This window comes from Perca flavescens, chromosome 1 (genome assembly GCF_004354835.1).
Source record: "Perca flavescens isolate YP-PL-M2 chromosome 1, PFLA_1.0, whole genome shotgun sequence".
Classification (NCBI taxonomy): Eukaryota; Metazoa; Chordata; class Actinopteri; order Perciformes; family Percidae; genus Perca; species Perca flavescens.
In genome coordinates this window covers 34,253,567-34,280,289 of record NC_041331.1, presented here as the reverse complement: position 1 = coordinate 34,280,289, position 26,723 = coordinate 34,253,567, and the positions used below count along the sequence as shown (strand labels likewise).

General features: G+C 42.6%; 1 protein-coding gene across 1 annotated transcript in view; it reads left to right on the top strand.

Annotated features, from left to right (window-relative positions):
* fto (FTO alpha-ketoglutarate dependent dioxygenase) overlaps positions 1-24,566 on the top strand; it is a 123,225-nt gene extending 98,659 nt beyond the window's left edge. The window contains exons 9-10 of the mRNA XM_028581411.1: positions 21,587-21,727; positions 23,059-24,566. Of these exons, the coding sequence (XP_028437212.1) occupies positions 21,587-21,727; positions 23,059-23,065 (148 nt within the window). The 3' untranslated portion in view covers positions 23,066-24,566. The remainder of the gene's footprint in view (positions 1-21,586; positions 21,728-23,058) is intronic.
* Positions 24,567-26,723: the final 2,157 nt, after the last annotated feature.

The window sequence follows — 26,723 nt, the reverse complement described above, 5'->3', positions numbered from 1 at the left end:
AAATTAACACACACAAAATCCTATATACAAACATATCCTCTTCCTCTTGTTTTCTTCCCTTTCTTCTCCGAACTTCCCAGACCATTCACATGCCCATAATAATAGACATATACACACTAAAACACACACACACAATAGCTAGTGCTGGAAATGCATGGTGGCAGGTTGCTGAGAAGGGGGAAGCCATCTGTGAATGATAGCTCCTGTGGAAAGATAATGTTTCTCATGCAGCGCCTCACTCGGCGCTGATGGAAGAAGATTACTTTTTGAATGGTTAAGTGGGTAAACGTTAGATCACGGCCACAGCGCTCCCGTTCGCCTCACCCACCATCAATCCCTCCCTCTCTCCCTCGCTCTGCCTTCCTCTCTCTTTCCGTCTACTAGATTGTTTATTGAAAAGGCACAAGGAGGCCGCCGATAAGAGAGGCAAGGCTAATGCCATGATTTGTGTCAGTCACGCCGTACAATTTGTTACAATCGCGACACTTATCACAATATAATATGTTTATTCTGGTCAATTAAGTGGCGCAGGAAGGCTCCTGCATTTGAAGTGTCACATGCAAGATGGGACGGGGTGAGGCCTATCAAAGGAAATGGAACTAATCTAATTGCAAAGCATCTCACGCTGCTGCTGGCTCCATAGCCATTGCCATCACTATCCCCAGTCAGGCTATAGACTGAAAAGAAGGAACATCAGTACAGGTTTACAGGTACAGGCCAGGTGCTGTTTTGTTTGAGTGGCACATGTGTATAATACCACATTGTTAAAAAATGTATTCACTTCGCACACACACGCACAAACATGCTCAGGTGTTCACGTGTGCACTTCAAGACCTTCATTTCACTTACAGAAATAGACCCTACGCATACACCAACACATAATTATGCTTACCATAGATACGCTGCGTATACACAACTAGTATTACACAAACATATTTAGGCCTACAATGCACTGTACATATCCAAACACTCACACATGTAGGTAAATACATGTGCATCAATACACACAGAGGCACACACACTTCAGCACATTATTAGATTTAACATTTAGATTAGATTGGACACACGCAAAAGAAATGGGCACATCAGCACACATTCATCCAGGCAGCTTCTTGCACACATTGACACACACACACCTGGACATGTTGTGGCCCAGCATAGATCCCAAAAGAGTCAGAGTATACATAAAAGCAGGCCAGGAAGTGAGGGCAGGCTGTGTAGCGGACCAGTGCTTCCATCGATCTGAGAGGGTTCATTAGGTAAGTGCTGACATCACAGATTGATGTCTCTTTAAACCAGTGCCTGCCGAGGAGCTGACAAGGAAAATCAGCACTATTGACTTCCTTAGTTGTGTGTGTGTGTGTGTGTGTGTGTGTGTGTGTGTGTGTGTGTGTGTGTGTGTGTGTGTGTGTGTGTGTGTGTGTGTGTGTGTGTGTGTGTGTGTGTGTGTGTGTGTGTGTGTGCGTGTGTGTAGGTACCTTTCCGTGTTGATCAGTGTGTCAACATACATGCTTACATATTTGAGTACATCAATGTCAATGTGCACATAAAATGAGCATGTGTGTACCAGCATTTGGCACACAGGTCTGTGTCTGTGTGTGTGTGTGTGTGTGTGTGTGTGTGTGTGTGTGTGTGTGTGTGTGTGTGTGTGTGTGTGTGTGTGTGTGTTTCCCTAGACGCCACACTAAATAGCCTGGTCTTTGATGGGCTCCTTGGGTGTAGGTGTTCACTAATGTTGCTAGTTATACACCCAGCCATGCGGCTAAGGAGCCTGTCAGCCCGCTTCTGCCTTTTCGCCACTATTCATCCATCTACCATGACAGAGTGGGGAAGAGATGGAGTGGAAAATGGAGATGAAGAGTAAAGGAAGTGAAGGAGTCAGAGATGGACTGGATTCATCCATGTTTTGTTTGCACATTAAGGAGCTCTTTTTGGTAATTATGTTGTGCAAGATTCTGACTAATCTCCAATCCAGAGATATCCTTGGCATGGAGGTGCTTACATTTCATATGAGGCCTCAAAGTTGTTTAGTTACAATGTAAGATTCAGGACCTGGATTCTTTCTTTTGTGCTGTGGAAAAAGAGACTTATAGTTGTCTCTGTATATGACCCCAGTCCCCTCACCCAGTACTTGTCGATTGATTTGAGATGCTGTTTGTATCTGATGTGTTTCTCTAATTAAGATCAGGGGAGAATCATTGGCATTGAGCGGCTCCACACTCCTATCGATTGGACGAGATGGAGTCAGTGTTTGTGAGGATAGTGTAGACAGGAGTGACACGAATCAAACTGGTGGGTCGAGCCACAGCCACAGCGACACCTGACCAAGTAAGATGGTCCGTATAACCTCCGGAGTCAGACATTGTGTTTGTGGCGTAGGTGAATTGCCAAAGAACAGCTGAGACATTGTTTTTTTTTTTGTAAATAAAGCGCCTGTGACCTTTCAATTATAGCATCACTTCTGGCAGCACCAGGCTGTGAAGATCAATCATTTCCTATTTTCATGTTGCAGCTGTAATAAGCAACTTTTGTAGCTGCTGATTTGCATCTATTGTAATTCATAACAAAGTACTTTACAATACATTTTAACAGAGGGCATTGACAACCGGAGATCAACGGCACATGCTCAACGGTCCTAAGCTCTGATGGTAATACAATAAACATTACCTCCTCTAAACGCCGTGGCACCACATCCTGCTGCTTTAAATGAGCAATTGATCAGCTCTTTTGGAACATGAACAGTGTGCCTTCATGTCCAGTTGATATGTCTTTAAATGATCAATAGTCTAGCAGAAAATTGACTTACCTCGCTTTAATATATCAATACTCAAGATGGCGTATTTTCACAAATAAGGAAAAGTAAGGCAGTTTAGAAAGTTTGCCCGTACTTTATTTTAGCATGAGCTGAGCATAATGCAAAGTAAGTGTTTGGATTGTGGAATGTGCAGAAGGCATGAATCCCTTCCAGGCCACAACCACCACCGGAGGCACATCCCCATTGGCTGCCTCCAGGAGATTAAAGAGAATAATTGCCAGCTGATTGGCTGTTTAATTTTGCATGGACCTTTGATGCACAGCGTGTTTGTATTACCTTTATCAGCAGGCATAATAATGGGATAGAGTTTGACACACTTAAGTAAAACAGGCTTCCTCACAGAGTAGAGGAGCTGCTACTCTTCTTCTCAGCAGAAACCGACAGACTGCAGTGGGGTGCAGTATCTTTTCAGTGCTGTACAAAATGGTGCACATCGTTTTTAAATGTTCTTCTGTGCAGCTAATGAATTATAGTTAAAGAAAAGGTCAGTATATCCATATGTAGGTGCCACGGACAGAAAAATACACATTAATGCACACATAATATTGTAATTTAAATGCAATAAATACAAACTGAACAACATGTTCTTATGTTTTGACAGTATTTTAGACAGTTACTGTAAACTGTATATAAAGTTTTTTAGATTTTTTTGAATTGAATTTTAGTTGATGGTGTTTCTAATATTTCTGTTATTCGTTATATGTAAATGAAGTGAAGAACATATTAGAAACACCTTTCAGTGTATTCAGTGTAGTCTAACACAACACTATCACAAAGTACAGCCTCAAAAAGCCATTTAGTGAACAAACAAGCTGTTAAGGTATAGTCGTCTCAACAAAAACTGAGCATTTGAGGTAGTGTTTATTGCATGGCCGTTGTATTCCATTGCATTACATTGCACATGTGTTTCCATTTTCCTGGCGAGTCATTTTATGCAAAAGGTAGCTGGCTATTTTAAATGAACTGATTGTATCCCTGCTCATTATATTTGATTTTGAATCCTCTGGTCTCAACTCTTGCATACACTGTGTTTTACCATCTCTTTGAAAGCAGTATGAAAGTGCATGAGAGCTAGTTGTGCCAGCTCCTCCCAGATCAGGGACAGCTGCAGTTGACAGTCCCATGTTCATACCTCTGCCTGGTGACACTAATCTCTTCCTTTAGGTGACCTACCTTCTCCTTCCCAATCTGTCTGTGTGTATAGGTGTGTGTGTGTGTGTGTGTGTGTGTGTGTGTTGTGTGATGGTTGCAGCGCATGTCTCCTCTGCGGTTCCGCTTCGGAGGTCCAGGAACGGTGAGCTTCTCATGGTTGTCACTTTGAGGTGGGAGAGCAATCATTTCCTAGGACAACAGTCCCATCCTCATCCCTGCTTCCCGCCCGCTCGGATTAGTTCCTCTCGCTGTGAAGATTTGCATCCAAAATACTTTCTCCTTATTTATTTTTTCTCTATTTGTCCTTGTTTTCTTTTCTTTACATCGTCTACCGTCTGTGTCTACCATTTTTCTCTGCTCTTCCCTGCTTCCTCCTCCACGTTTTCCCCCGGACGCTGTAGAGCATTTTATTACAATTGTCAGAAAGAGTAGCAATTCTATTGTGGGGTGATTACGACAGGGTGTTTTACCCACAGATCACCAGAGCAATTAAAATCTGTAAATAAGGCTACCCATGATGCCTCAGTCCAAACAATGGGGTCCCGTAGGAAGTGTTTGTTTGAAGGAGAACTGTGGAAGAGAGAGTTTCTCTCTCTTTGACTCTCTCTCTCTCTCTCTCTCTCTCTCTCTCTCTCTCATTAATTAGGAGACGCTCCTTCAACCCGACACGGCTGTGTCGATGGGCAGCTTTGCACAATCACAGTGACACATATTTCAGACACAAGATGAAGTTGTTTACTTTTGTGTAAGACCTCGCATTACGCCACTGCACTTTGTTTTGCAGCATGGCAAAGATAATGCTGGCCTACTGTAATTGCGCTAGCTACAGCTGTTAGAAGGAGGAAAGAGAGAGGCCTGTGTCAGCTACTGTCAAGAGGCAGACATGTAGACACACTTACACTTGGACATATAGGGCTGCCACACACTCACAGAATGTGACTCTTGGAGTGGGAATTTTAATGAATGGATTGATAGGCAATTTGGTGAGAGATTGTGAAAGTGTGGTGGGATCGTGTTCAAAGTGGACGTTGTCTTGTTTAAAAAAGTAATTTTCAGACATCTGGCACCATATTATTATTTTATATTATTATATATATATTTCTGAGTGCTCTGATTGTGGATAGTCTTTTGGCCTGCTTTTCTTCTAATCACTTAGCAGCGTGTCACATCTGTACCCTGGCATAACTAGACGTCAATTCTGCCAGATAACCAAGACAACGCTGCCAGAGAATGTCATATTTCTTGAATAAACAGCTTAATTAGGGTTTGAGCTAAACATTACCACAGAGAGCTACTTTAATTCTGGTTTAGCCTCTTAACTGGGGTTGCCATTAACTACCTGGTTCACAGCAGTTCACAAAGTGATGCAAGCACCGCGAACGCCTCAACTACTTTTTGGTTTTTCTTTTTCTTTGTAGAGACAAAAGGGCTCTTTGTAGTTTCGTGGGAAGACATGTGGAACATGTCATGTATTTGGTGTCAGGATATGCGCGTACCGCTTCCGCAACCACCCCCACCCCGCTTCATAAATTACTAACGAGTGGAGTTCGGGCAGGTTGGAGCAAAGGAACCAGACAGATAGAAGGAGGAATCGTGGGAGTGTTGCAGCTCGACACAGCACCGCGATGATGCCAGGCTCCGTGGGGCTCACCAGAGGCTATATGCCTTACCAAGATCCTGTTTACAGTCAGCCAAAGAAGCTGCCAGCCATCCATTTCCATAACGCTGCCTGCGGTACTCTGCGGAAACTAATTTCTCTTTGCCGGAGATGAACCATGATGCTGCCTGCTCTGTACCCATCTCACTTTGCATTCTCTGTCTTGTGTTTCTCTCTTTTGTTTCCATCTGTTTCCCTCCCATCTCATCTTTCCATCACTCCTTATTTGCTGTGTTTCTAGTTTGTTTCTTTATATCCCTCTACACTCATCTTTTCTTGGCTTCCTTTCAGCCCTAACCATTGAATTCTGTCCTCTCCTGTAAATTCACATCAATGATTGCTGAAAGTATTCCAGGAACATGTTGTCACTTAAGGTGAAGCAAGCTAACAATTATATTGTTGGCATAATAACAAAATATCCCATGGTGGTGCTTACAAGGTGTACTCAACATATAGGTCAGTACAAAAGTAGATTGTGGGTTGGTTTGTGTGTTTTTATTTTAATGAATGTAGACAGGACAGTGTGTTCTCTACCTGTCCATTGAGATAATGAGAGTGCGTGTCCTTTTATATAGTCCTATATGCACATCTTGTGACGAAGCGTGCATTTAATTGTGTGCAAGTGTGTATACATCTTTATGCAAAATATGTATAGTTTGCATATATGTTTTTCTGCTCGTTAGTGTGCAAATATGTATTTGATTGTTGTCGAGAGGTACCTCATCCGTTTCACTTTTTGCATGGTGTCTTCTTCCATCTATGTGCATGTCAGTGTGCCATGTCCACTCTGCTGTGTATTTGCGGTCGTGTTTCTACACTCAACACATCTCTGCGTGAGCCTGCCATCTTCAGCTCTTTGCCCATGTTCTTTGCTGTCATATGTTTGTGCAGATTTTTTTTCTGCTTCAGCCACTTGTGTAGTTGCCATGTTCCTTTGCCTGTACATCAGTGAGCATCTGCTCTTTCAACAAGGTCCCCATGGCCTCAAATGTCAGAGCAAGCAGCTGCCAGACAAGTGCATTGTGCAGCAGGCTTGTGTTTCGCCTCCTCCCATCCCTCCACTTCGTGTTCTGTGATGTTAACTGTGATTGAAAGTAAGTAGGCAGCAGCAAGTGGTGGGGGAGATGAGGGAAAGGGTCTCTGCTTTTTAGAGACCTGGATTCCTGCAGTTTCGAGAAGTACTGTTGTTACTATTGCTTAGGGCCTGGCTGATCTCCAGGGCTTTAGGATCAGGTGGGGGTTTGTTCTGTTGTGCATTAGGTACAGCTTCCTCTGCCCTCTTGTGTGAAAGACAACTACAATGGGAAGCCATTTGAAGCTTGTCCATATTGTAGTTCACGTACTATAGGGTGTCAGGGGACGAACAGTGTATGCACATATGCCTCAGTGTGTGGGCGTGTGTGTGTGTGTGTATGCGCGCACGCAGGTTTGAATATGCTTGTATATGCTCGTATATACCTTTTACAAGTCTGCATTTGCAGTGTAACATTTTAGACAATATGGCTCCCCTGGTGAACTTCATAGTATAGATGGTGCTACAAGATGTCACAGGAGGCCTGTATCAGAGTATATGTGGGCTTGTTGCACACATGTGTGTGTATGAGCGAGTGGTTGCAGGATGGGTGCACTGAGGCAGAAGAGATGGAGAGCAAAGAGACAGGCAGGTGCCCCCCAGGAGTGGCCCGGGGGGCAGCACGCCAGGGGTAGCCCCTCCAGCTCCCCCCCAGCACACTCGGCTCTGCTCTCAGACACTTCTATTGATTTGTCCAGCAGATATGACCACAGGTTAGCTGCTCTGCTAAGTACTGCTCTTTTCACCTCCCTTTCTCTGCAAACAAAGGCTGGACACAAGCTGCATTTGATGTTAGGTGATGTTGTTTCCTTGGCATTGCTTTTTGAAGCCACACTATCCGCCATACCTATAGCTTCCCTCCCTGGCACAGAGCACGTATGAACCATCAGGAGGCACTGTTAGACTCACTCTTTCCCTATAAATGACCCAACCCAAACCTGGCAAAGTTCCCCATTGTCTTCTCCTGATGCTCTAGGAAGCCATGAGTTCACAGCTATGGCAGGTCTACAAGCTGTGAGAAAAAGCCACTTTAAGTGTCAATCAATTCTCAGCCTTCATCTCAGGATCCTAGAGAGTAGAAGTTTTGTGTTAAATCAAGCCTAAAGTGGATTAATCCAAACAGCAGCTTGAAATTGTGCCTGTACTTTGCCATATGTGATCAACATGTGTAGCAAAGTGTAAAGTTTGAACCTGACAGATGTAGATGGAAGCCAAAGCAACTCTTGATCAGCCTTAGACAGTTCATCTCATTGCCAAGCTCTTATGTGATCGGTAGTCAGTCAGCAGTACCTCTGTCCTTGCTGAAAGGTGGATGAATCAAGTCTTCAAAAGGCCTCACTGGTGACACATTAAACTTAGCAGAGCTTCCTGGAAGACTCTGAATTCTGAGCTGTCATAGGTGGCAGATGAGATAAAGCTGCTATGCTGCTCTGCTTGTTTTGTAACATAACCCAACTCATAATGGGAAGAAAATTGGCACCTGCTTGACACTTATTAAAAAGTCGTTTCTGACATTTGAAAGAGGGTTGTTGTAACATGCCGTGTATTATTAATTAAAAAAAACTCCTCTGAGTCATCATCAGCTTTTCATGTGCCCAACGTCAGAACATGTGTGAAGGTAAAACAATGAACAGTGAAAGAAGGAACACCAAAAGGGTGTGGGTGTAATTTGTAAAAAAACAAACTTAAATTGCGAGTAGGAATGTTCTTACAAGACATTGCAACATACTGTATCATTGTTAATTAGGAAACTGCAGTGTAGGATAACATAATACCAGCTCATCGTTTTGTTTGTTTTTCTTCTTGCACATAGTCTCTATCATTTATCATGACAGAAAGCCAGCCTTGTTAGTGTGTGTTAAACTGATGAGGAAAGGTTATTACCAGCAATGTCAGCCGTAAGAAACAAAATATTTTTCAGGCAGAGGTCTACCTGCCAAAATCTTACTAAATGGGACAGGCATCATAAAATATATGAATATTTTTGAATAGTCATATTTCAGACTTTCAGACTTCAAGTATGGTAATGACAAAAGTATAATTTAACGTTTTACTAACTTTCTGAGTATAGAGTACTGTCTGGAAAATGCAGTACCTCTTATATTTAGTAGAACGTTATAAAAATGCAAGTGGAGCCATATTATGTTTCAAAACAACACATTCATACAGACCAGTAGAATCTTACACTTTATTGATTTAACTATGATTTAATGTTCATGTATCCGTTTATTCAGGGGAATAAACATTCAGCACAATCATCGTTGCTGCTTGGATTCTTTCAGTTTCTTCAAACAGCAGGGCCTTTTACGCCAAATCCAACTGTATACCCGTTTGCTATAAATGGTCAATTCCTTGACATAAGTTTATCTGACTGAAGTAATATAGGCAACATCAACTGTGCCCAAAGTGCAGGTGTATCAACAAAATGTTTAATATGCCTAAGGTACAGTCATGAAAAACAAACACAGATAAAAAGAGTAAAACGGAAAGAATAACAGCAGCTACAAGTTAAAACTAACCAACAGGGATATGATAAACATATTAAAGGATATTGTGAAATGGCATGCAAGTGTTTATGTTGTTTTGTCTCCCCGCTGTACAGAGATTGATTGATTGATTGATTGATTGATTGATTGATTGATTGATTGATCAATCTGTGGTAAACCGAGAGGTTGCCAGCTGCATCTTTGACTTGCACACATATAACTCCTGGTACATTTCAACCTTCCACCCCTCGCTGGGGCTTCTAGGCACTCACAGCTATAGCTTGTTTTGCTAGCTACCAATACTACAGTGGTGTGAAAAAGTGTTTGCCCCCTTCCTCATTTCCTGTTCCTTTGCATGTGTGTCACACTTAAGTGTTTCGGAACATCAAACCAATTTAAACAAAAGTCAAGGACAACACAAGTAAACACAAAATGCAATTTGTAAATGAAGGTGTTTATTATTAAAGGAGAAAAAAAATCCAAACCATCATGGCCCTGTGTGAAAAAGTGATTGCCCCCCTTGTTAAAACATACTATAACTGTGGTTGTCCACACCTGAGTTCAATTTCTCTAGCCACACCCAGGCCTGATTATTGCCACACCTGTTCACAATCAAGGCATCACTTAAATAGGAGCTGCTTGACACAGTAAGGTCCACCAGAAGATCCTTAAAAGCTACACATCATGCCGAGACCCAAAGAAATTCAGGAACAATTGAGAAAGAAAGTAATTGAGATCTATCAGTCTGGAAAGGGTTATAAAGCCATTTCCAAAGCTTTGGGAATCCAGCGAACCACAGTGAGAGCCATTATCCACAAATGGCGAAGACATGGAACAGTGGTGAACCTTCCCAGGAGTGGCCGGCCGCCCAAAATCACCCCAAGAGCGCAGCGACGACTCATCCAAGAGGTCACAAAAGACCCCACAACAACGTCCAAAGAACTGCAGGCCTCACTTGCCTCAGTTAAGGTCAGCGTTCATGCCTCCACCATCAGGAAAAGACTGGGCAAAAATGGCCTGCATGGCAGAGTTCCAAGGAGAAACCACTGCTGAGCAAAAAGAACATCAAAGCTCGTCTCAATTTCTCCAGAACACATCTTGATGATCCCCAAGACTTTTGGGACAACATTCTGTGGACCGATGAGACAAAAGTGGAACTCTTTGGAAGGTGTGTGTCCAAGTATATCTGGCGAGAAGGAACACTGCATTTCATAAAAAGAACATTATACCAACTGTAAAATATGGTGGTGGCAGTGTGATGGTCTGGGGCTGTTTTGCTGCTTCAGGACCTGGAAGACTTGCCGTGATAAAAGGAACTATGAATTCTGCTGTCTACCAAGAGATCCTGAAGGAGAATGTCCGACCATCTGTTCGTGTACTCAAGCTGAAACGAACTTGGGTTCTGCAGCAGGACAATGACCCTAAACACACCAGCAAGTCCACCACCGAATGGCTGAAGAAAAACAAAATGAAGACTTTGGAGTGGCCTAGCCAAAGTCCTGACCTGAATCCTATTGAGATGTTGTGGTATGACCTTAAAAAGGCCGTTCATGCTCGAAAACCCTCTAATGTAACTGAATTAGGACAATTCTGCAAAGATGAGTGGGCCAAAATTCCTCCAGGACGCTGTAAAAGCCTCATTGCACGTTATCGCAAACGCTTGGTTGCAGTTGTTGCTGCTAAGGGTGGCCCAACCAGTTATTAGGTTTAGGGGGGCAATCACTTTTTCACACAGGGCCATGATGGTTTGGATTTTTTTTCTCCTTTAATGATAAACACCTTCATTTACAAATTGCATTTTGTGTTTACTTGTGTTGTCCTTGACTATTGTTTAAATTGGTTTGATGTTCCGAAACACTTAAGTGTGACAAACATGCAAAGGAACAGGAAATGAGGAAGGGGGCAAACACTTTTTCACACCACTGTATTTACCTGCAACATGAACAGGGAGGACAGGGACTAATTGCAGGGACAAATGTTCCCGACTGCAGGGTGTGCAGTTGTCTGGGCCTGGTCCAGGCCCTGTTTATCTCAACCTCTGTTGGCAGTCATACACACACCACACACGCTATGCTCTGATTTAACCAGAGGCAAAGCCCCCGCCAACCCCCACTCTCTCTCATCAAAGATTCATAAAGGCAAGGTTCTCAATGATTTTCTGTCTCTTCCCTTATTCACAGCTTGTTGTCCTCACCCTCCCTGTCTCCTGCCAGTCAGACAGCGGAAGTCAGGCGGAATTACGGCTGAAGTGGCCGCTGGCTTCCATGGTGTGTGTGTGTGTGTGTGTGTGTGTGTGTGTGTGTGTGTGTGTTTATCAGCGTTTGTGTATTTTCGGGGTGTGTGCTTGCACGGTTAGACGTGTCGGTGTAGGGAGACACGGGGGTAGAGTTTGGCAAGAGGGCAAGGGGACGAATGGACAGCGACATGTTGATGTTGTACTAAAAATGTTCGGAGCCCCCCATGCAGGGAAAGGAGTTAGGCCCCGCCTGTGCCTCGTTTCCCCTCATGCACTCCTTCCGCCGTTCTTTGTCTTCCCCCCCAACCTCTGAGCCCTGTGGGTCGTGACAGCTTCCACACTGGATCTAAAACTAGCTCATTCAGAGCCCCAGTCACCAAGGCCCAGGGCACACCATCTGTAGCCCTCCGAGTCCTTCCGTGTGTGCATGTGTGTGTGACTATGTAAGCGTGTGTTTACCTCCTTATTTATGTGTGTGTCCGTTTCCGTGCAGGCTTACAAGCATGGGTGTGTGTGTGTGTGTGTGTGTGTGTGTGTGTGTGTGTGTGTGTGTGTGTGTGTGTGTGTGTGTGTGTGTGTGTGTGTGTGTGTGTGTGTGTCTGCAAACCCAAACCACCGTGCCTCAGCCTGTTAGTCTTGCTACTTACCAGGCTTAGCCAGATGAGGGCCACTCAGCCCAGATCTAATTCCTTCGACTCTGGCAGCACTTCACTCCTGGCTTTTTTTTTTTTTTTTTTTTTATACCTCTCAAGTGTGCATCTGTGACCTTGGCTGACATCGGTGGGGGTTAAACTGTGGACTTGGAGATGTGGCCACAGCGATTGAGTTGTAAGCTAGTTTTTGGATCAACGCTTCTGCACAGCCATCTGGGCTTCTATGGGGCTCAGACAAAGGTTATCCCTCTCCTGCTCCCCACAGCTGACCCTGGATCAGCAGTAACAGCAGAGACTTTAGTGAGAAGCATCCTCGCTGGGATAGGTAGTGCAGAGTGGGGTTGTTTGTGCAGTGGAAAAATCATTTAGAGAGGAAACTAATGAAGAGAGTTGATCTCTATTACAACTTTTGTAATCCCTCTGTTCTTATTGTGCCGAGCTCTGCTTGTGGCTTGTTGTGTACTGTTGTCCTTTGTGGCAGACAAGCTAAGCTATTTTTTTCGCTCGGTATCAATATAAACAACGCCTGGGCCACTATAGACAAAGGCTTGGGTTTTACGAAACTAAGCCCTCGGTTATGCCGGTGTTACGGTTGTTACATCAAGTCCTGATATTGTCACCACAAACGGAACACTGCGGGTTACCTGTTAGACCACAAACAGCTTCTCTTTCAACACCCACAACATATTTCAATGAGCGATTTGCACACACACCTACACAAACAGAGTCACTAACTCATCTACATAGGCAGGTACATATGTACACACACCCACACACACCAGTATACTGCATTCCCTGACTTGCTGTGTGCACTATTTGCATCCTGTTAGGTGCAGCGCCTCAGGGCCTAGCCTGGCTGCTCTTCCAAACAAATTGCTGGCTGTTCACAGCGTTTTAAATGCCGAGGCCCTTTAATTACACTATTTACTTAATAGGGTGAAACAAAACTCGTGTTCACGCAGCAGGAGCACCAGGTGATGCAGAAGTTCAAACACCTGGCGGAAAGCACTTCTCTGGTATGGACGCACAGCATACACGTGTGCATGCATGAATGCACACACACTCACACCGGTGTGGTACACATACTATAGGCCTCTCTCAGGCTTGGATGAGAAGCTTTACTGAGTTTGGGACTTTTTCTTGTGTTTGTTTACTGGAAGAAAAACAAAAAAACAAATGCATCTGGGAAAGTGTGACTCATAAGTTACTGTATACCCAGCCTGACATTTTCAGAATGAGTTCATCCTCTATTGTAAATAGAATGGTAGTTTTAGTTGTTGACTTATTCTGAATGCCCATGTGGGAATGTGAACATCTTCTGCTTTTTGCCAATCATTTGTTTGTCCATTCAAAGGTTAACTAATAAAAGAAAACAGCTTAAATTGGACTAAAAGTCAAAAACAAAAAAAAGATTATACCCTGTCTTTGTGCTTCATCTTTTGTCTAGCATACACGTGGGTGTCTCTTAAAACTTTAAGTTATGACATCTTTTGTTTTTTGTTATATGATTCAGTGATATAAAAATGACAAAATTCACTTGATTAATACAGTATGTAATCAAATGTCTTATTTATTTTGCTGTTGGTTTTTACAAGAATGTCTTGTCTGTGTTGATGGTCATATTATTACCTACGCCTAGATCTGTAAAGATTTATGACTTTTTCAGTAGGACGTGTTTACGATCACTGGTTTGCTGAGCCTATTATGTGATCTCATTATGATTATGAGGTGACTTTTTGTATGAACAAAATCTCATATTTATTCAAAGAATAGCACTTCCTCGCAAAGAGTTTGTTTTCATGCTTTCTTTAAAGGGAACACAAATTCGGTGTGTCTCGTTTTTTGTAAAGCAGTTTAATAGACATGTTTCTGAAACCTAATATCTAATGTGCAACAGTTTAAAGCTTCTATCTCACAGTTTCACTTTACACAAAGGCTTTAGAACTTAACACCACATCCCCCGGAGCTAGAAGGATGACTTGTTACCAGGCAATTGAAGTTACAACAGGCTATAATTAGCTGGGCCAGTTTGACCCCGCTATTGTCACCTGAAGACAGGTGGGAATTATGCCCACGTCGGATTGACCTTATCATGTGACTGGGGTCAGGTGTCGTCCAATGGCTCGGCTGTATAGCCGTCGATGCAGGCCTCATCCATCACCAGCTTTATTTCACCATTCAGTTGTTGCCCACGAGGCACTATCGCTTGGCGAGGAGGGGAGGGTGCATGTGATGGAGGGAAGGGATGAGGGTTAAAAATTATTGTTTTACAAGAACACTGAGAACAACTTTTCACATCAACTGTGTGCCATTGCCCTGGAAAACTAAGAGTTAGTGCTCCCAACGCCACTGTAACCCTCTTCCTGATTCCCTAACAGCAGATTTACAGCCTGTGAATGCCGAGCTGTGAAAAAGTGCAATTGCTCGCAGGCTCGTAACCTCTTCACCCTCGCCATCAAGTCGTCTTATTGGTCCATATTCTTCCCTGGGCTTTACAGATAAACACTGTCATCAGGAAAAACATTAGTTTCTCTTTAGAACCAGCTAATTAGTTTTGCCTGTATACATAAAAAATGTTTCACTATGGTATTTTGCCACGTGTGGCTCATTTGGGGCAATGATGGAGATATTTTGTTGAGCTATGCGTCCGTCCCTGCTAAGTGTTGTCTTTGGGTTGTTCCTGGCAGGGCCCAGAGTTAACGTTTGTTTTTGTTTTCTTTCGCCTTTTCTTTAGCTGCTTCTGTTGAGCTAGCCTGGTAGCACAGGTGGCTAGTAGGCCAAAAGCCACAGCCACCCTTATTCCTCCCCAGTCTGCCTGGAGCATTCACACACACACACACACACACACACACACTGTAGCTCAGGAGCTTGCCTCCTTTGCACTTCCAGACTGCAATAGTGTTTTATTGCCTCCAATTATGAAGGCTATTTAGAGGCTACCTAGCTTTGTGTGTGTTTTTCTGTTACATCTGGTCCACCCTGCTCTAGACTGGGCAGCCAGCCAGGCCACATCAAACACTGTGTAGGTGTGAAAAGCAGGCGGGGGCTGTGCAGGTACGAAGGACCTTCTCTGTTTCTGCCTTAGACTTCAACTAACTTTGCGTACAGTACATACACCTGATGCAAACTCAGGACCTTGCGTTCCCAACTGGCTTGAGATGGCATTAATGAGCCTTATTTGTTTCATGTGGTTTAATGAGCAGCCTAGACTGCAGCTGGCAAGAAGGACACCTCACAGGCCCACCCAAAGGTACCCATGCTCCCTGGCAGAATCATTGTTCCCAGCAGCAGCAGAGCCATGGTGGCACGTAGGGGAGAGTGTTGAAAGCACCACGCAGCACCCACCTCTTCTCCTACCCAACCCCCTTCTTGCTAATGCATTTTTGCGTGGTTTCCACAACCATTAATTAAAGGGAAAAAGAGTGCATCAGATGTTAGTTTTATTAGCCTAGGCTCCTTAGAGAGAATCAAAATGAAAGGAACATATGTCATGCATTTGATGAAGCCCTCCCCCCCTCCCCACTCTCTGTTTCTCTCTCCACAATTGCCCACCTCACATACTCACAAAGTGTACAGTCAGCAGCTGTCTGCAGACACAATAGCATTTGATTGATCCTGAGGAAACGGTTAAGACGCGGCCCTGCCCACGCTTTCTGGCTGGCTGGCTCACATTCTGCACCACTTTACATGTAACGCTGAATGTGGCAGTGATTGGGATAATGGGAGTTGTGGATGGTGGGTGGGGATCTGAGGCTCTGTTCAGGCTCTAATGAGGACAGCCCTGAGAGTTCACAGGACCCTTGGAGTCTTGGGTGGTGTAGTTGGGCTCGACACTTCACAGGTTGGGCCATGTTCTTAATGTCTTCCTGTTAAACTGCCCTCTGCATGACATCACTAATATCTTGCACAACACCGTAGAAAGATAAGTATGTAGATAAATGCTATCTGTCTGTTCTCTCTCGCCCATATATAACTGCATGACATACAAAGACAGATGTGCTCAATCGCTCATTTCTTACTCAACATTGCATAGATACAGACTGTACATGGATAATGTACTTCTTTCTTTCTTCGCTCTCCTTGCAACGTGATTGCATGCCTTACCTTCAGGGTCAGGCTGATTTATGAGAGACATACCTGTTTTTTCATGACTTGTTTGATTGCATCTATCGGGCACTCAGAGTGCCAAGACCATAAAAATTCACACCTGCACAGGATTGAGAGTCAGATGAAGCGCAGGCACAGCATGAGGAAGCAGGTGATCTGAGGCGTTTAGTACAGCTCAAAATGGTCATGGGTGATTGATTGATTGATATTCTGTGTCATTTCACTTTAACACAGGCTTTGTTTTTTGGTTCGGTGTAGCTAATGCATAGGGCATGGCACATATTTTGGAGATGATTCTCAATGCACTGTTGCAATGCACACGTTCATATTAACAAAACAATGTACAAAACATGTTATGTTATCTATCTTGTAGTTTAACGGGAGTTCTTAAACATTATGTTCATTCATAAGTTTTTTTTTTTTTTTAAAGAATATATATATACACTACCGGTCAAAAGTTTGGGGTCACTTAGAAATTTCCATTCCAGACAGAATACCAGCAGAGATCAGTTGCATAGTTTTTTTTAATCAGGGCAGCAGTTTTCAGATTACATTATGTGCTTACATAATTGCAAAATGGTTCTCGACTGTTGTAGACAGAAGTGGCTGAAGAAATGCTTGAAATTCCATGCTTTTTGGTCTAAACGTCATACCCAAATTAAAAGTGGTACAGCTCCCATACACTTTGACACTTAGGGGTGTGCCTGATATCATTGGAAAGGAAACACTCAAGTTGTGTCAGGGTGATTCTAGGCCTTACTGACACAGAGTTACAGAGGCTAGAATGGAGATTTTTTATTTCTGTCCAAGTTATAAATCTGTAAAATTATTAAAATACACTGCTGTAAACACATCTGACAGGTGACAGACAACACAGCATTAGCCACGTCTCAGCTTACTACAGAAAAAAATTCAGAAGCTAAAAGACTCAAAAATGGATTTTATATGAATTCTTTTCTACAAATATGTCTGTGCGTTTTTTATTTCTATTTGAAAAGTACAAATAAAAAAGCCAAAAACTACAAAAATACAACACTTCTCAAATACACAAACAAACCCACATCAATCACCTTTCCAATGATATCAGGCACACCCCTGAGTGTCAAAGTATATGGGAGCTGTAGAACTTTTAATTTGGGTATGACGTTTAGACCAAAAAGCATGAATTTCAAGTGTTTCTTCAGCCACTTCTTTCTACAACAGTCCAGAACCCTTTTGCAATTATGTAAGCAAATAATGTAATCTGAAAACTGCTGCCCTGGTTAAAAAAAACAATACAACTGATCTCAGCAGGTATTGTGTCTGGAATGGAGTGGAATGGAAATTTCTAAGTGACCCCAAACTTTTGACCGGTAGTATATATATATATATATATATATATATATATGCACCCACTCTACCAACTGAGCTATCCGGGCGTCCATAAGTTTTATTTCTTAACACCATTGAAGTATAAACACATTTTATAAGGTCAATTTGTAAGGTGGATTGTTTTACTGTACTGGATTTAATACAATACTATTAAACCTCGACCCAAAACCTCACAATACTTTTCTGTTTCATACAGAACTTTCAAAGAACACATATTAACACTGATGCACCAACAGAAACGATTGAACACCATCAAGTTTAGAAAATATATCTGAGCCTCTGTAAATTTCTTCTAAAAAGCTTTCCATCAGCGTGGCATGACTCCACCCTCGATCCTAAAATGATGTCCTGAGTCTAGCAGCCCAAGCTGTCTAGTCCCAGGTGGTTACAAATGACCTCCTATAGCAATAATGCAATAAGCGTAGTCTCCTATCTATGTTCTCTGGGTTCTTTTTCACTTGGCCTGTCACAATTGTGCATTTATCAGTGTAATTGCCAGAGTTGGAGCACTGATGTTGTCTATTAGGCGGATTTCCATCCTGTTAAGAGCAGAGGGCCTTTTAATGTATGGCCTTGCTTAAGTGAACTGCTACACAATTACACACCAGCCAGAGATTGAGTGGGCTGATGATGCTGATGATTGGGATGGTTGTGATGGTGGTGATGGCAATGATGATATTGGACCACCCTGCACTCTTCTAACAAGCCTTTCAGAGAGAGACTAAGAGTGAAACAACAAAGTGAAACCGAGGTTAATCATTTTATTTACTTGTTTTTCGTTCTCTCTCTCTTTCCCCCACCTCTCTCTTCCTCTCCCTTTCTTTAACCAAGTGATGGAGCCCGGATCGTGGAGTCGGGGTTGGGGTGGAGGGGGATGGAAATCGATGGCGAGCGCATTACAGTAAAACGTATTGATTAGGAGACCTGTGAGCAGTGTGTTGGTCGCGGAGATGGTGGAATGATGCAATGCTTAAAGGAATTTATCCTTTGACTTTTACATTAACCTTTTATTGACTGATTTGCCTGTCCATAATTAACACTCACTTTAGCTAAAGTGGTTAGTTTGAGCGCAAAGGGGGCTCCGGACCTTATTGCAGTGTGGGCCGTGGAGCTCCCTCCCCAGCTGCAGTTCAAGTGCACTGTGCTGCATGGAGGGATAGGCCTCTGTGGAATAGAGGCGATAGAATCCTAGATACCTTTCACATTAGCATACCATTTGAGCAGGGGCCTGCCGGGCTATAAGGTTTCAGGGCAAATTGAAATGAGTGATTGTGTTGCCAATCTCTCTTGACCGAGCGCCAGATGGGATAGTTAGGCCCATATCTGTCTGGGGTTAATCCATTGGAACAGTCTGGACTCACAAACACATTCTCCGCTCCTCCAACACCCCCACACACACACCTCTTTGTCTTTGACCTTAACTTTAAGGTGGGCTGCTCTGCCATGGGAAAGTCTTTTGGTGAGCCTTGTTTGTACGCCACTGTGGCTTACACTGAATTTCTAGCAAGAGCCCTGGAGAGCTTAAGGCACCTCGCTTGATATTGACTTTTTGTTTGGTTCCATTTTAGCAGTCAAGGGACACTACTCTGTGAACAGTGGTAGATTGTGTAAAAGTGTGTGCTGAATTACCTACACTATATTATCTTTGATAGTCTTCCAGTCTTGATATCTTTTATATCTCTGGTAACCCAGGAGCCTTCTATTTGCAAGCTAATGTTGCAAGATCCCTTGTCAGATAAATGGAACAGCTCTGTTGAAGGCGACTGGTCAGGTTTTAACGGTATGTAGCCTTTCAGAATGAGTCAGGGCAGCAGAAAAGAGGCGAGTTTTTTCTCTCATAGCTCTACTACATGAATACTTAATCAGACCGAATCAAAGGCCTGGGTTCCCTTGGCCTGTGGTGTCCTCAAGCTGATGTCAGCAGAACCACACAGTGTGTGTAAGTGTGTGCTGTCTGGGTCAGTTAGCACTCTCTCTCTCCCTCTCTCTCTCTCTCTCTCTCTCTCTCTCTCTCTCTCTCTCTCTCTCTCTCTCTTGCACACTCTGTAGATATGTATGCCAGCCATGTCCTCCTCCTCCTTCTCTGAAGTGGCGCTTCCTTTAATTCGCACCCTAAATAAATGATGAGAACATTTAAACACACGGCTCGTCGCAAAGCCCCAAGGTCGCTTAATCGTATTATTTATGAAGTGATGTGCTACATAATGGTACTTAGTGCATGTTAACAGATGCTATTATCAGGCCCTGATCCAGAGCGCAGAAGATATATTGGAACAGTGGATGTTAATGCTGCTCCTCACCACCGTAATGCAGCAGCTCTTTAACGGGCTAACCGCACCAAAATGCAGCACTTAGGCCGAGAGCCAGTCGAACATTAAGTGGCTCCGGTGAAAATGTATAACCACAAATTGTGGCATCCCCCGGCTGTCCCCTGACAACTTTAACATCCCCTCATCTCATCCATAACCGGCCCTCATATCCTTCTCTTCAGCTCTCTATGTCCTCTCCATCCCCTTCTTTAGTCGTTGGCCACAAGGTGGTGGTGGTCATGTATGTGTGTGTCTGTGTATATGTCGGGGGGGGTTGTGTGTAGTTTTTTAGGGTGTGGATAGGGTAAAGGGATATGATAGGACAGACCCTGGCATAATGACTGAGTGGGGAGTATAACTGGCTATGTGGCTCTAGAAGGAAATATAAGGCCACCACTCACAAGCACACACACACACACACACACACACACACACACACACAAACACCATCCTTCTCCTCTCCCTCTTGCACCTCCAGGTCAGGGGTCACTCTCATCTGTCAAGAGGCAGAGGGAGGGCAGATTTACAATGACAGCGGAGAGCAACACCAAGTCACTGCAGTAAATATTTACACTGGTCTGACAAAAGATGTGGCTAAGGTCTGTGGGGGTTCCAAACACTGCAGAAATTACAACTAACCCTGGATTATTAATCATAACAAAATCACGCAGTGACACGAAGAGCCTGGATTTCTCACAACTCTGTCATGATCGCTTCAACAGAGAGTGATGTTCTTGTGAAAGCGTCCTGCTGTGTTAGTGTGGTGTGCCTGCATGTGTGTAAGATGAATGAGGCATTAATCATGTTACATGATATCATGCTTTCTCATCAGCTTGATACTGTTGCTGCCATTTATGGCTTTAGAGACACTTCCCTGACGTATCACTTTCCCCCACTCTCTTAGCGCCATTTAGCTCACTGGCTTGAAGGTTTTAAAACGTAAATGCCCAACAAAAAGGAAGTACAAGTCGCAAAAAAAAATCAATAATTTCAATACCATTACCAATATGTAGGGGAAAGACACTCGATCTGATCTCCATTTGTACAGAGAAATTTAAATATCTTCCAGTCTCCTTTACACAGACACACTTACTCTCTCATATCCTGGAGGTTCTAATTGAGCCTAGTATTATTAGGAGTCATAAAAAGGAGAGGAAACACACAAGTCGACTGCCTCCTGGTCAAACATCCATTATCTACTGTGTGTTTAGGGACGAGTTAACACACACACACACACACACACACACACACACACACACACACACACACACACACACACATCATTGACTTAACTTGACATTTCTGGGACTAACACCTTTAAAGCCCCCATCAGTCAATACAGAAAGACCAGAAAGATTTCTGTTTATCTTCGCCTACTACAATCCCTGTTGTCAACTAGCACTAGTTTAAGTTCCTGGTCATTACAGAATAAAAATATCTTAGATTTTTAAATTGTATTTAAAGTTGCAGTTCTAGAAAGGTGAAGGAACACAACTCTTTGAAATGATTTTAGTATAGTTTTGAAAATATTAGCTTCATATGGATTTGACATAATACACCAGTTGTTCTCAAATGTTACGAGGACATCTCGAAAAATAAAAGCACTGGTTGAACGTTTAGTGAGCGACCTGAGACGCGTGCACTAATGCTGATCAGTGTCTACGAGTTGGTTTTGATGGGAGGGAGGAGTTAATGGGTGTGCTTGTTTCCTGTGTCCTGTTGCCTCAGGTGCCACTCAAGTCTGGCCCAGACATTACCCCCTGAGGAGGCCCCAGTGGACCGGCCCTTCTGGGGTGTGGATGACCCCGGCATGCCGCTGCCCTTTGATCTGGCTGACATCATCAACAGAGTGGAGTCACTGCTGTGGAGGTGGGCCTGAGATGTTGAAGTGTGGAAATTTGCTTATGTACACCATGTATACATAGCTCATGCAGCATGCATTCATTCACCGGTGGAAACCGGTGAATGAATCACTGCTGGTGGTTTATTCATTACTCACGCATGATTTATGGGCATTGCATTATTATTGAATTATGTCTTTATTCTCAACTAAATTCACACACACATGGATACTGATGGTATTATTTACAGACCCAAACGTATGATTCAACAGTTGATGGATATGAGCAAACTAAATGGCCCCTCAGGGCCACTGTGGGGCCCCAAAAGGAATATGAAAAATAAATGAATTACTCTAAATGATATGGTCAACCACCCACTATCACTTTTTCACCTTTGGGAGGAAAAAGTTTGTCCTGGCCTTCAACTTCATGCACAGATACACAGAACACACACACCTGCTGTCACACATACAGTACAGGCCAAAAGTTTGGACACACCTTCTCATTCAATGTGTTTCTTTATTTTCATGACTATTTACATTGTAGATTCTCACTAAAGGCATCAAAACTATGAATGAACACATATGGAATTATTTACTTAACAAAAAAGTGTGAAATAACTGAAAACATGTCTTATATTTTAGATTCTTCAAAGTAGCCACCCTTTTGCTTTTTTTGATAACTCTGCAAACCCTTGGTGTTCTCTCAATGAGCTTCATGAGGTAGTCACCTGAAATGGTTTTCACTTCACAGGTGTGCTTTGTCAGGGTAAATTAGTGGAATTTTTTTCCTTATTAATAAAAAAGCAAAGGGTGGCTACTTTGAAGAATCTAAAATAGAAGACATGTTTTCAGTTATTTCACACTTTTTTGTTAAGTACATAATTCCATATGTGTTCATTCATAGTTTTGATGCCTTCAGTGAGAATCTACAATGTAAATAGTCATGGAAATAAAAGGAAACGCATTTGAATGAGAAGGTGTGTCCAAACTTTTGGCCTGTACTGTACTATAAATACATACTCGACCAAACTGACTGTCACATACTCTAATAGATGTATAGTAATTCAGTAGTGTTGTTATTTAAAGCCAATAGATTGCACTTGGCCTAACTGAAGTTAGACAATGTCTGTCTTTCTTTTGGTCAATCATAATTACAGCATGTATCCTGGGCCCCTCTTGGTCACATTTCATCTTTGTAATGGTCAACATACAAACTCCAATTGACTTTTATATCTATATTAAACTTATAATTACATCTTAAGATCAAGTTCACAGGAGGCCTTATGTCCAATCATAAAAATTGATAAAAATGACCAAAATACATTTTGACCATTGCCTATTTCTTTTTTTCCAACAGGATGTGAAGGATCGATAGAGGAAGTGAGAAAACAGCACCAGCTTTTCTGAATGGCCCCCACAACAGCTGTGGGGACAGACCACTGAAGATACCTTCATTGTGATCCCACCAAGACTGATTTCCTTTTGATTGGATCATCTACATCCCCCCCTCCCCCTTCTCCACTCTCCACTACCCCAGCTGACCCTGATATCTCAACCCCCCCCAGTTTGGAGTTGGCTGGAAGGAATCCAGAACACCACAATAAAACCAGAATAGTGCTTCAGTAACATGCTAACAACGCAAGCTTAGCGACAAGCTACTAGTGTCACAACGGTCTAACGAAACATAAGTGGAACCTGCATTTCAGTGTTAGCATACATTGTGAAACTATTTATTTCAGTGTATTCTGTTACTTAATCTCATGTAACCCAGACATGCTTTTATCAATAGATTAACTAATTCACAGTAGTCACAGTACAGTACATACATATATGCTTTCTATTTGTCACACAGTGTTATAATACAGTATAGAATGGTAAAAAAAAAAAAAAAAAAAAAACGTACTTCGCTCAAATGGTATTGCATTCTTCACTTGTGTTTAGTGTAATCCCTTTTATTGTGTTCAGAAATGGAATGAGCCTGAAGAGACCAAAGAAAGATGGTTGTAAGAAAGTTATGAATGTCACTCAACGGAGAACATGAAGAATGTGTTTTTTAGTTTTTACGCTGCGATAGTGTGCTTGTGCCGTATGGAGGTGTGTATGTGTGTGTTTGTATGTGTGCATTGAGCCATGTGAATATACATGTGATCAGTCGTTGGCCTGTCTGTCTGTGCACGCTCAATCTCCCACATGTCTACATGAAGGCGCGCGTGTATGAATGTGATAGTGTGTGTGAGCCTGTAGGCAGCCTGCCAGTTGTTTGTTCTTGAAGATATGCATATGGAGAAACAGAGACTAGCAGCGGGGCCCCTCTGCTTCTGCTCTGATGAAAGGCAGCACTGATAGAATGACCCGGAACACAACCGCCGTTTCTCATAATTACGGCTGTTCTATCGCTTTTAATTGCTCTTAAAGTGTGTAGAGCACCACATTCCCCTGTAAAGCTGCAGGCCATCCGAGAGAGTTAGAGAAAGATCCGGCGCTTCTGACAAAATCCACTTTCAAAACAGCTAAAAAGGGTGGAAAAGGGGGCCGACGTCAAAGCAGTGTAGCAGCCCTCCTCGTTTGATTCCTTTCTCTATCTAGTTCATGATAAAGTACAGACTCTGTTTACTATTAAAAATGCAGAATGCACTCGTTTTTTTACTTTTGAAGTTTTTTCCAAGATGTTAATGGTTGCCAAACGCTGTTCTTCTTGCTTCTTCTTTTGCTGCGCCTCTCTTGTTTGTTGTTGTCAGAGAGATTTGTTTGTAGATTGGCAGTAGCGTTGACTTGTTTGAATCACTCTGCTCCCTGCGCCACAGCTTGTCTGTCTGCAATAGGAATGGCAGTAAATTAAAAAAAAAACTGTGTTTTATCCAACAACCTGCATCCTTCTGTTCTTTGTGTTATTTTGTCAATTTTTTTTAATTCCTAGTGGATAACACACTTATGACAGGTACATGAGTTTCTTCATACATGTACTGTATGTGTTTCAGTTTGGATGTTGATTGGTTGTATTTCTCCTAATAGTTTTGACTTGACCTTAAGCTTACACAACCCATGCAATCATGTGTCTCTGTACTCTCCCACTGTGGTGAAGGTGAGTTACTGTGCCTCTCCCTACAATCTGTCTTCCTGAAGATAAAGAGGACAGAAATGGACAAAGATTCCTTATTTAGTGGTATAACTCACTGGCAGGAAAATTAGCTCAAGTATATCCACACCAGGCCAAGATTAAATAGTGCTTAAATGCAACATAATTTCTGATATTTGAATGAAGTTGCGGTGAGACATTGTGAGTCCAGAATTTCTAAATATAAATACATTGATGTTAATTTGGTTTACAAGAAGTTTAAAACAAAAGCAAATACATGTTTAAAATACTTATCGACATGCTGCTTTCTTTCCACAATTAACAAATCTTCAAGTAGTGAAACAGGTTTTACACCACTGTTGACCTCAAACTACTTACTACAAACAACTTTCATCCAATTCAAATCTATTTTGAATGCAACTATCTCAAATCCATCACCAATGTAATATGGACCAGCTATAGTAATAATGAACAGTGCTGCATCATTCAAGACTTTTTATTGGGGCTTGTTCTGTTATTGTATTTTTAGCCATTTAGCTGAATGGCTATAGGGGGGTCAAAGTTGCTCTGTCGGTTGGTCGGTCCACCACTTTGGTCTACACAAAATTGTGTACAGTCATTCATTGTTTCCATATGCTGTATCCTTATTGTAACAATATTTGCAAAACTAATGACATTCCCTTTGTGTTGGATGCTACTTAGCAAATGTTAGCATGCTAAAACGCTAAATGAAACAAGGTGAACGTTATACCTGCTTAGCCTCAGCAATGGTAGCATGGTTATTTGAGTATGTTAGCATGCTGATGTTAGCATTTAGATCAAAGCAATGCTGTACCTAAATACAGCCTCACAGAGCTGCTGGCATGTCTGTAGACTTAGTCATGTTAACATTTAGAGGCAAAGCTGAAAAAAAAAAAAACTTGTTGAATGAATTGTTGATTTGGAGTTTTCATTTCTGATACTTGAATAAGTGGACATTAAGACAAAACTTTGTCTGTTACATACATTAGGGTGACCAGACGTCCCCGGTTTTGGTGCCCTGTCCCCGGCTGGAGCTGTCCCCGGAAATGTCCCCGGTTTTCACTGTGACTGACAGACCCGAAATTGGAATGAAAGAACATTGACCAAACGTATAGTCGCACTGACTCGTGCGCAAATTATTGTTTATTTACATGGAGTCTGGTGGGTTTAGCGAACGCAATTTCGCGGACTTTTTATGTTTAAAAAAGGATCTTACTCTAACAGAAAGATCAACCTCCTTAATGTTGTCAGACACTTAGAATATTAATCTCAGCCTGTCAGTGGCAAAACGAGCAATTTTATGAACGTAACAAGCTGGACTTCCCATTACAGTTTTTCTTGATTGCTTTGACCTGCTTAAAGAAACTGGGATCCACTCGGTTTTCATCATCACTGTCTCAGTCTTTCTCATTGGATTGACACATTCCCCCATCCTTTTGCAGAACAGTTAACACGGATGTCATTCAAGCAGTCCAAACTCCATTGTTTTAGCTATGGTAACCAAACAGAAACCATCTGTTCCTAACTATTAGACACTACCTCCATCAGTATGAAATCACTGAAGCACCTGTTTGATAACCTGACTCCGCCAGATGGATTGCTTCGCATTTGCTCGGCATATCCATCTGGGAACTTTCCGTTGGAGAACTTTTGGGAAGGGGCGGAAATACTGGTTAGCTGATTGGATAAACCATCTGTTTATCACCTATGTTGGTGATAGACGGGCCAAATCAACCAATCAGATCCACGAAGCGTATGAAAATACAACCACAAGCCCGCCCCTGCTGCTGCAGGCAAAGCATAGCTCGTTAGCTCAGCATGCAAGCAACATGTCGGTAAAGGAGATTTGCCGTTTGTGTAACGAGAATTTAGGAATAAAAGGCACCATTTCAGGTTCCCGGACCATATTCCAAAAGAAGGATCCA